The sequence below is a fragment of the Porites lutea genome, chromosome 2 (assembly GCF_958299795.1).
Source record: "Porites lutea chromosome 2, jaPorLute2.1, whole genome shotgun sequence".
NCBI lineage: Eukaryota > Metazoa > Cnidaria > Anthozoa > Scleractinia > Poritidae > Porites > Porites lutea.
The window spans coordinates 8,404,110-8,415,619 of record NC_133202.1 but is presented as its reverse complement, the minus strand read 5'-3'; the positions used below and the strand labels follow the sequence as shown (position 1 = coordinate 8,415,619).

Below are 11,510 nucleotides of genomic sequence, written 5' to 3'. Positions count from 1 at the left end.
TATGATATTACTTTTTCTCCTTCACATTCTTCGAAATCTACTTTATGTATTGTTTTTAGTCATTGGAGAAATAGGAGTTTTACCCTAACTAAATATTTATCAACAAACAATAATATTTTAGTAAAATTGGATTATAATAAATCAAACAATAAAGTAACTTTAACTGTCAACAAAACAACTCAAAATTTTACTACGCTAAGTAGTTTTAATGGAAAAATATTTGTTTTATGGCTAGCAGAAAATCTTAGTGCAAATGTCACAAAAGCTTCAATAAGTAACTACAGCTCAACATTAACTATACCAGCTGTTAATTACAATGCTAATCAACGTTGGAAGTTTACAACTGAAGATGGAGTGATATTAAGATTAATGTACTCTACAAACTTTTACGACATCGGCTCTGAGCAATATCATAAAGTAATGCTTCAAGAAAAGTTAAATGGAAGTTATGTAATTTAGATAGGTGGTGTAGCCAAGGGAGGGGTAATATAAACAAAAGAATAAAATGAAGGATATCTTTGAATTCAATCACATAGATAAATCTCTTTCAGAATCAGAGGTTAAAACCCTAAAAGACTTTTATAGACACTACCACAAAAAATACTGGTGTTTTAAGAAATCATATAAAAGTTATAAATTTCTTGATGATGTTTTTACAATATCTGGGATATGTTTGGTTGCAATAGGAACTATTTCTGGTGGAATAACCCTAAACCCTGTTGTTCTTGGAGTAGTAAATGGAGCTGGATTAATAGTGGCGGGAATAGGAAAGAAAAATAATTTTAAGAGAAAAATTGAGATGACAAGAATTGCATTCACTAATTATGAAAAAGTACTCGTTGAACTACGATCAGCTCTTCGTGGGGATGATTTTAATAAAGAAGAGTTTGTTGATCGCATGAAGTTGATAGATGAAATGATAATTGATCAAACACCTATAGCAGATAGATTTGTTAGTAGGTATGAAAAAAAGTATGGACTAAGTAAACAGTGATTTTAATATCATTTTGATATTAAAATCTATCCTGTTTTCAGTGATTTATAACTATCCCACCAATTTTCATAATTATTTAAAGTTTGTGGTGAAATCTTAAGATAAATTAGTTTGCTCGCTTTGCTCGATTCACCCCCCATCTCATCCAAAAGTTTTTTAATTAAATATTTGATACTTATCATTGTCTTTCTATTGTATTCTTTGTTTAGTATTTCCATGACGTGATTGTCTATTTCCATTAACTTAATATAAAGTTCGTTTTTTTGTTCATTTGTTAGGTTTATTCTTTTAGAAATTTTATTAACCCTTTTTTCATAGTAATACTTACGTTGATATACACTCTTTTTTCGATAATGCAATCTATCAAAATCTTTATTATCGTAAAAGCCTAATACATGTCCGTTTGCTACTCCACATTCATCACAAATTTTATAACCGCAATCAATGGTAAAAGATGTTCTGTTTTCACAAGCACAACATTTAGCTTTTAAATTTGTTTCATCTGAGGAATTAATACTATAATCACCCAATATTCCAAGATATTTCTTTACTTGGTCTTCTGTATATAACATTTATTATTAAATTTTATTAAATTCACCTATCTTAAAGCTTTTGTTTTTACCTTACCCAAAAGAACCTCACGTTTATCATCTTCATTACTTAGAGCTACTTTGTTAACTTCTTTTGAATATATATCATGATTTTCACTTCTTATTATATTCATCTTTCTCATTTCTTTTTTACCTGAAAATAAACATTGAACATAGTCATCAAAATCTAATTTCTTTTTCACAACATTTTTCTTTATTCCTTTACATTTTCTTACCTCTTTATCCTCTTCTATTTTAAAACTGTAAAGTTTTGGTCGTAATCCAACAAAACAAGTTATTTGTTTTCCTGCTACTTCATCTTTGAACATCCCAATTACTTTTTTGTTAACTCCTGTCAATATCCCAGATTCATGATTGGGGGGATAATCAGAAGTGTCAAACTTCTTTTTTATATCACGGGATATATCTTTGTAAAAATCATCTGTGTAAATATGGTACATAAGGCTATCAGTATCAGTAAACAATAACTCAGCTTTATTTTTGTATTTCTTTCTTATGTAGTTATAATGAAAATCAAACATTAATGTTTTTGATAAATCAAGAATTGCTTGACCGACATATACTGGTTTGTCAAAATAAACTTCTGTTTTTTTCATATGAACAGCTATAAGATTTTTATCAAATATCGTAACCCTTTCAAAGTTTGGACGACTTGTTAGTTTAGCAGCTTTCTTACGATTATCAACGAGTTCTATATTTTGTCTTTTTCGTATATTTTCTATTGTTTTTCCGAACACTGAATTATTCATAAGTTTGAAAAAGTCTTTCTCAAAACTGTTAGCTGCTGTTTTTCGAAGTTCTGTGTTCTTTCGTATATATGGTTCCATCCAAGGTCTTTGGTAAAAAGATATTCCTCTATGAACCGCAGTTATTCTCATTCCCATTTCAAGATATTGTCTAAGATTTCGATAATGAACAACATAGTTTTTTCTTGGTTTAAAATGACAAATTAGTTTTTCAACGCCATTAACAACCATCTTCTCAGGTGCTAGAGGATAGTCATTATGTGTTTCCCATAGTTTTAAAGGATATTCCAAATCGACTTCAAATATATATCCTTTTCTTCCACGATTTGACATACTATGATTTGTTTTTTCTAAAATTTCCATAAGTGTCTCTTTTGTTAGGTTTCTCATCCATTTAAATCCATGTGTTGCAAGATTTTGAGACATTGCCCAACCATAAAGATTATTCGCATCTAGATATTGAATAAAGGAGGTCTCCTTATCAGGATTATAAGTTTTCATGTATTTGTTATTAGCTTTTGCGTATCTTTTTGATATATGTGTTATACCACCACGAATACCTTTTTCAATCATCATTAACATATCATAATCATGTAGTAACTGTAATTCCTGCCCTGTTTCTTTGAGACAAGCATCCCAAGCTAAACCTGGAGATGTGTAATAATGCGCTGGATCGAACTTGTAATGTTTTAGACAAGTTTTTCTAAAGTTTTCAAATACATCTGACAAAAGTAGGACATCAGACTTTAGGTAAAGATCGTGATAATCTCTTAATGATTTACATTTAAAAGTATTCCACACATTTATTGCGTGTTGGTAATCATCTTCGGTTATGTCTTCGTCATTTAGTTTCGAATAAAATTCTTCTTTTGCTGGTAATTGTGTTTCGGATAGTTTTTCAAGTGATGAAACATAATCATAAGGATAAACTCCCTTCCGAGTAAGAAGATCTACATTTTTCTTAAATTCTCGTTTTGTATTATGAAAATCATCTGGTTGTAAATTTGAAACAAGATTAGCAAGTGATGTTTGAAGAAACTTAAAAGAATCTATGAAACGAATTTCAAAATATAAAGACATCATTTGACCGGTTTTTTTAGACCTGTACTCATCAACTTTAATCTTTTTAGAAAAGGATATGTATTTTTCCTCTGTTGAAGGAATACAATTTAAATCTCCTGGTAAACTTGCCAGTTGTTTTATAAACAAATGAGCATCATAACCTTGAAGATTATGAAATATAACTGGAAGAACTAAAGGTTTCCTGCAATTAAGATTACAACTGTTATGAGCAGCACCTCGGTACTGACCTGTAAAATGACAATGATCTCTAACTTTGTCTTCCAATAATTCTTTGTTACAAATATGACAAAATTCCGCTTTGTTAAATGATTTTTGTTCGTCTTTGGATAGTATAAGAGGTTTTGGTTTACGATAAAAATCATTATAAATACCTCTTGTTGCTTCTGTTAGTTTTTCTACGAATATTTTTGCTATATCTTCATCTTCTTCTGTTTTCGAATAAACAATTGGTTTGATTTTTTTATCAACCACACCTTTAATAAAAATACAAAATCCTGATGGTTCATGTTTTTGGTAATTGTAATTATAAGAATCTTCTGGATTAGGACAGCAAGTATTCATTGGTTTGGTAAAACACTCAAAATCCGCATAAGCTACAAAAGGAATAGGAAGTTTTTTGTGATGATTTTTGAAATGTAAAATCGATCCTGATTTTGGCATTTTCACAGAAACTGTCTCGTTATTCGAACAATATAAAATATGTTTTTGTAATAATTCTTCTTTTGTAAAATGAGTAAAACATCTCTTACAAATATGAATTGGCTCATTAGTTCTATAAGTGATTTGTGACCGAAAAAGACGAGAAAAGTTTTTAATCAGAGAATAATGATATTTTCCATTCTCTTCATAAAGAAATAAATCTATTGATTTTTGAGGGTCACGTAACGCCATCCGAAGAGGATAAAACTTATTGTCGTGTGTAACTGAAAATACATTTATACCTGGTAAATCTGGATTAATAGATTCAAATTTAGTAATGTCTCTGATTTTAACTGGAAAAGTAAATCCCTTAGGAATATTAAGCTCATGCTCATATTGTTCTAAATCTTTCAAACGACAATCATTCTTTTCTCTTGGATGAAGATAACGAAGTATAGACCACAAAAAACATTTATAATCTTTATTTCGAATACTAACAATTGCTTTTTTTCTCATAATCCAATCTGGAAGAGGAATATAAGAAGAACCTTTCATTGGACTAAATTTAACAGTATGAATTTCAAGTTGAATAACTTCTTTAAAATACCACCCACTACCATTTTGTTGATAAATATTAATCTTTTCTGTGATGTTACTGATAATTTTTTTAAGTAAATCTTTTACATCGGTTGATTTGAGATTAATATAAGTATCTGAATGAAAATATGCTTTGTCCTGAATTTTAATTATATGTTTATCATCGAATTCCTCTTTTTCCATCATACAATCCAAAACAAACTTTACTTTGATATTTCGATGATTTCTAAGAAAATCTTTAAGAATAGTTATTTTATTTCCAAAAAACTGTAAGGGAGTAATACCAGGTTCTCCCTTTATTATATGTTTTTTAGCAAATTCATCTAAAGCTGATTTTTCTTTTACAACTCCTTGATTATGCTCCTTAATAGCTCTCTCAAGAGCCTCACGAAAATAAGGAGGGGTATCTTCTGGGATTTCTTTATTTTTAATACATTCTTGAAAATACTCATCAAATGATTTTATCTTTTTGGGTTTTAATTTCTTTTTCCATTCTTTTTTGATATTAACACCTTTTTTTATTTTTTCATTGAGTTTATCTACTTTTCTAATATCACGAATTATTTTTTCTTTTTCAGTTAATTGTTTATAATTTTCCCTTATTATTTGTTTTTTCTGGTTTAATATTTTTTTTAATTCAGCCAAAGATAAACTCTTGTAATCTTTATCAGTTATAAGCGATTTTTCAGCCATTTCCCTTTATAATCTTATTATATTAATTTCTTTAAGCCATTTTATTTTTCTGATTCAAAATTATATAACAGCTTTTACCAGAAAATAGTTGATAACAGTGCTTAATCGAGTAATGACGTAAATGATCAGAAAAAAAAGTCAATGATAGAAAATAACCAGAAAAAAGTACAAGACGTAAGACACAAATTAATTGAACAATGACAGAAGATAAACTCAGAAATTAATTTAAAAAAGTACAAAAATTTGTTAGTCTAAATTCCGTCATTGAAATTTTGGGTGGGATGACGGAAATAATTGAATAATGACAGGGAAAAAGTACCAAGTGAGTGAGAGACATGGCATCATTATATAACTACTTTTTCGCTGTGCCAGTGTCATTGTAGAAATGGTCTTCTAGTTTCCTTTTCGTCTTTCAAAGTCTTTTAAGGCCACCATTCGGTGCATATATAATACTGTATCAATAGATCAATATACCCATTCGACCTTTGGTACGCTTCTATCTCCTTCAGTGAAATATCTGTTGCTCTTGGTGCATTTGCCAATGCAGTAAAGGCTGTCTGGTAAACCCCGTCTGGATGTAAATAAATTATCTAAATTAAGCAAAGTTTTAATCTTAATCTGACAAAACTTACAAAGTAACAAAAGTTAGAAACCGAAGAAAACGGTCGAAAGTGTTATATTTGATATTTACTTAACTTCTTGTAAACTGGAGAAATATAACCCATCATTGTTGTTTAAGTACAAGCCCCTACTTTTTGCTGGCTCCAGAGCGTTGTTAGGTAACCCGGTATTGACAGGCGCGGACAAAACCCTTGTTCGCAATGCGTTGTTAAAAGAGAAATTCGATACCTGCGACCCGACGCATTCCACAGTGTTTTGGTGGGGACGGAAAAGCAGAATGTAGAATTTAGGTCCAAACAGGCAACCCAACAAACCAAAGGAAGTTGCTCACGTTGTTGAACAGGAAACGAGCGTTACATACTAGCGGTCAAACGTAAACGTAGCCAGCGAAAACAGCCGTTTCTCCTCGCTCTTCGCCGTTGAGCACGTTTCGCGAGGAATAACGTCTGCGACTCAGCGACGGAAATTCCATGCTGATGACGTGAAACCTGTCCGGAATCCGGTCAGAAGCGCTGATTGGTCGACGGAGTACTTACTTTGTTTTAGCGATTGTTTACGAATCACAGACAAAAGAGAAAAGGCCACGAAGGTCAAATGTCAACGCGATGAATCTCTAACATTACAGTCAAACTTGGTGGATATTCTTCTCTGGAAGAAGCATTTGAGTTTTGCTGGAGCTCGTTCGCAGATGAACGCAACACTTTAGTAAAATCTACTGGGAGAAACGTAAACATTTAACAAATTTGGATGTGGAACCCCATGACTACCGGATGTATTTTGTAAACATTGATTTACGTCATCAGTATGGAATTCCTGTCGCTGAGTCGCACAAGTTACTCCGCGCGAAACGTCCCCAGCAGCGAAGAGCGAAGAGACAGGGCTGTTTTCGCAGGCTAACGTAAACGCTACAGGGTAATATGCTATTGATGACAACAGTAAAATGTACATGGAGAATCCTACGTATTTTGTCTCGTTGACTTTTTCAGGAATTCCTGTGACTTGCTTTGATAGCTTAATATGTACACAAGAGAGCCACAGTTAGTATGTATAAAGAAACCAAGGAAGACGGGCCCATTTCAATGGATGATTTTTTGGCGCCAAGGGGAGTCAGTAGACATTCACTTAACTAACAGGGAGATTTGGACTACATTTTCAACACCAATAAAAGTTGTCTGCCTTAAAAGGGTTCTATAACATGGTGTAAACAATTGGCCAATTTTGTCAACCTCAAACATGTTTGTAATCCGCATCGTTTTCGAAAAGAGCACTGTAACACAGGGATTGAGGGCAAAACAACGCGAGCAAATCGCTGCAATGCAAAGTAAGTTTCTGGGTTCAGAAAGGTCGAGGACAGCTAATATAAAGAGAGCTAAGATGCCACAGGGTAACAGAAAGAGATCTCTCTGTTAGAAGCCTTCACGATTGGTGTGTTTAAAACTTGATGTAGGTGCCGCAAACTAACAACATGAGAATAAATCCGATGGAAGCCATTAACTATTATTATGGTAATCCCCGTGGTGGTTTTGAGAGTGTCATATTTGAGATGGGTAGTTTTTCACACTTGGTGCCCTCTTTATAAGATGCTGTCTCTGGTTCACACGCTGTGGAGCCCGTGGATCCGATCTCGGTGCTGATGGTTCCCTGAGGACACAACGCAATCCCAGCAATATGGCGAAGTGATTTCGATTCTGGTGCCTGGCAAGCATTCAGATGAACAAAATGACACCGCAGTTGACAGGTTCTTCCAATGTATATGCAATGTATCTATCTTAAGTTCAGGTGTCATGTCCTTGTTCCATATTCCTACTTCGACCTTTCTGAGATATGTGTCTCTGGCTGATGAAATTTGGAAATTTCTGATGATGTATGAAGCAGATGGACGATCTGCAACCCTATCAATTCGCACTTTTCCAGTGGAACCATCAAAATCGACGTTTGTAGATATTTTTGAAGATCACGTCCATTAATAGTCGGATAGATCGACGGACAACTACCTGCATTTCAAAAACCTTGTTCAGCTGTACAGCAGTCAATGTTATCCAAAGCGTATGCGATGGCGTACCCAGCATCAATCGTATATGATACGAGGGAGCTGTGTAACTGTGGAAACGCATGATGTAACGTGAAATTCTCCCTGCGGGCCTTAGTTCCCAATTCCAACGATTAAGCGACTGAACAGTTAAATTGCGATCGCCAGAATTCTCTCCACCATTCTACGCCGATCGTGGCGCTGTTTGCAGGGGTGATCATCTTAACTTGCTCCTCAAATGCAGGAACAGGATAGTCGTATGAATCTATTACTTGTGATCCACTGAGAATCGAGAAGCGTGGGTCTAACGGAAATATTTCTTCGATGGTGTTTCCGTCGTCTAGTTTCAAGGTCTTTCCCTGTAAGTCTTTTTCGGTTGCCTTAATGAAGTAAGTTTACAGATATTTTCCATAAAGCCAAACGATGACAACCCCGATTCTACGGTGCATCTTGATATTAAAAAGTGCTTGTTTGACGTTTTCGTGGTATTCTAGTCGTAAAGGGCAATGCAAAACGTTTTCCTGTTGTAAGCTTCTTTCTCCAACGCCAAAATTCCTTTCTGTCCATAAGAATCGTCCAAACCGACAGCCCCACGTATGTCCAGTTAAAGTGCTCTGTTATGTCTGCCATAGCCACTTATCAGAAGGGGCTGGCCTGAAAGAGTCATTGTAAAGTTGGGAACTCAATTCTATGCTTGTTGCAGTTGAACTAATGGCAGGAATCCCAGCGACCTTTAGTGAGCTTGCTACCAATAACGCACAGCTAGAGTCTAGAAGGGCCTGTTAGCGCTGAAATGGGCTTTGACCCGACCGACCTTGTAAAATTGCTCTTGACAGACGTAGAAGCGTCCGCAGAAAACCGTTTTTTTTGTCTAAGTCATCATCTTTATTTTTGCTGCCTGAAACAAAATAGTTGTGAGGTAGCCACCTAGTAATACGTCAGCAACAATCTCTTAATTTCATCGAGAGACCTGATAATCTAAACCGGTTTTTGTGTTTGTATATATACTTGCTTAGTGTTGCTGGTTGACTCTCTAACTCAAGACTAAGCACCAATCATTGCCACGACCTGCTGGACACGAATAGTTTGAGTCGTTTAAGAAAGCTCGTCGTGAAACACTAAATTTTACATATGACAATCTTTTTTGAAGTGAGTATCATTCCAAAGTCATTTATTAGTCATGAGTAAGAAAAAATTGTAAAAAGGAGGCAGCAGGCTGGCAGTATTTGATAAAGAGGACTCACTTTCCTTCTGGAATAGTTTCTCGAGCACAAACAGCAAACCATTACTTTAAGAGGGATCGATCGCCATCCAATTTTTGTACTAAAATGTAATCTCACTGTAAATGGTGTCTTTGCTAAAGCAGCAAAACTTATCATTTAAATTGGGCACTGCACAAAAGCGTACTCTAAGTCTTGTGCATAGCGCTGTATCAAGTCAAGATACAAAAGAAGCACTGGTTTTGACTCGTGTCAATGCTGTAGCACACTAAGGATGTTTCCACAGGCATCGTATACACTCACATATCTTACCTTGACGTTCTGTTGGAGCGACTATCTCTGTTTTTAAACCGGCAGAAAATTGGATGACTGCCAGCAGAGATATAAAGGGAACCCCTCCTTTTCCCATGGACAATTTTTTTAGTCTTAAATTGTACAATGACATATGACTTCTAGATCGAAATTAAGTCGTGATTGTTAAGATACAAAAAATGCTTTTTTAAATGGGGTAAGTAAGCACCTTAAACATATGAGTCGTTGTAAAATGTTTTGTAACGTTCAATTAGGCAATTAAATACAAATTCGCTTTTCAATGTTTTATCCCACATGAATTTTCTTAGTTATGCAAAATTTGGTATCTCCACCTGCTTTTTTTGCCTTAATTGGAAATTCCTGTTAGCTTAGTTGTGGGCACGAACGCAAGAGGAAAAGAAATAGACGGAGATAACTAATTTTGCCCTCCACTCCCCATTTAATGAGTTTCTCTTTATTCCGGATGAAAGATGTTCGGCGGAAGTGCCCTGGAGACGTTTTCCTGCTATTTTAAACTCAAGTCTACGCTTGTGGCAGGTGAGCTGATGGTAGGAATATCAACGAATTGAAGAAAGCTTTCAACCAGCACGTGCGCTGGCGGATTGTTTCAGGACCAATAAGTACTGAGAATGACTGAATGAATGAATGAACAACTTAATGTACGTGTCAAAATCTTCTAGCTGGCCACAAGTAGCCTACTAATTGGGGAAACCTAGTTAATAAAATCTATTTAATAAGCTTAAGATTACATTTGATAATATTTACAATAAACATTCACTATAAGATTACATTAATAACGTTAAAATATTAGCGGAGCTCCTTGCGCGCGCGAAGCGCGCGCGAGCGGAGCACCATAACTAAGAGAAACTATCCATCCGAGAAATTTTGGTTATGACGTCAGCGTACGTCCGTCCGTACGGACTTTCCGGGTAGTGGGAAGAAGTCCGCATCGACTCTTGGGGTAGGGGAAAGTAGAGATTTTTTTGGCGGGAAATCGCATGGCGCAACGTCGCGCAGTTATATCGCGCAACTGGTTTTGAAAAAAGAAATTTCAAAACAACTTAACAAAAAGATTTTTCGACAGAGCCTTTATAACTTTTTATTACAACTTACGAAAGCTATTATGTCAACAAACAACAGCAGAGAGATTTTAGCGTGTAGGTGACAGGTTTTAAGCAGAGAGCAAAGAGAAGGTGAACGGCAGAGAGCAAGAGTCAACTCCCGTAGAACAAGCGAAGACGATCGCCAAAGAGAGCGCGTTAGAAGTAGAAGAAGAACACAACATTTTAGCGAAGAAAGTCGGCAAGTAGAAAGAGTCAGAGCGAGAAGAAGGAGAGAAAATTATAGTGAAAAACGCCGGCAAGCAGAACGAGACAGAGCTAGAATGAACAGACAAAGGCAACGCGAAAGAGAAATACAAAGGCAAAGAGAACGGCAGCAACATAATGACATGATGACAGAAAGTGTTGTGTTAATGTCACTATGGCCCCGCGTTATTAACATTTTGATTTCAAACTGATCTCGGACGCGAAAATTAAGCCAGTCATTTAAAAATACAAGGAGGGAAGACAGAGGCTTTTCACTTTTCTCACCATAGTCACGCGTTGATCACGCTTTACGGCCGTCCAATTTTTATTCTCTGATTGGTCAAAATTTGACAGGTGAGTTCATGCAGAAAATTTATACAGCATCTTAAACCTTGTTTACTTTGACAGCTGAAGCTGACAGGGTATTTTGTCAACTTGTGATGTTTTTTACTTTTTTTCCCACTGGATGCTTAAAATGAAATACAGCTGCTATCAACAGTTTTCTTTGATTCATGGCTGGTTTGTTTATTGAATTTTTGGTTGGGAAATGCGCCGGTTGTCAAAGTTGGAAATCCGATTTCGGATGCATCGTTTTCGTTTTTCACCTTGCTGGATGCGGGGTTGAAAAGTCCCTCAAGCGATTCTGGCCTTACTTGAT

The 11,510-nt window shown here is 35.1% G+C and overlaps 1 protein-coding gene across 1 annotated transcript; it reads right to left on the bottom strand.

Moving 5' to 3' along the window:
• Positions 1-1,723: 1,723 nt before the first annotated feature.
• On the bottom strand, positions 1,724-4,853 carry LOC140925564 (uncharacterized). The gene is made up of 3 exons (XM_073375497.1): positions 4,376-4,853; positions 1,821-3,862; positions 1,724-1,738 (listed from the first exon to the last, which is right to left on the bottom strand). Exons 1-3 carry the CDS (start codon positions 4,851-4,853, stop codon positions 1,724-1,726), a joined length of 2,535 nt encoding a protein of 844 aa, XP_073231598.1.
• Positions 4,854-11,510: the final 6,657 nt, after the last annotated feature.

Excerpts from the sequence above, each read along its gene's own strand:
- LOC140925564 (XM_073375497.1), bottom strand. The coding sequence starts at position 4,853 with ATGGAAAAAGAGGAATTCGATGATAAACATATAATTAAAATTCAGGAC. Across the intron at positions 3,863-4,375 it reads TATTAATCCAGATTTACCAG|AAGAAGATGAAGATATAGCA; the intron begins GTATAAATGTAT and ends ATTCGAAAACAG.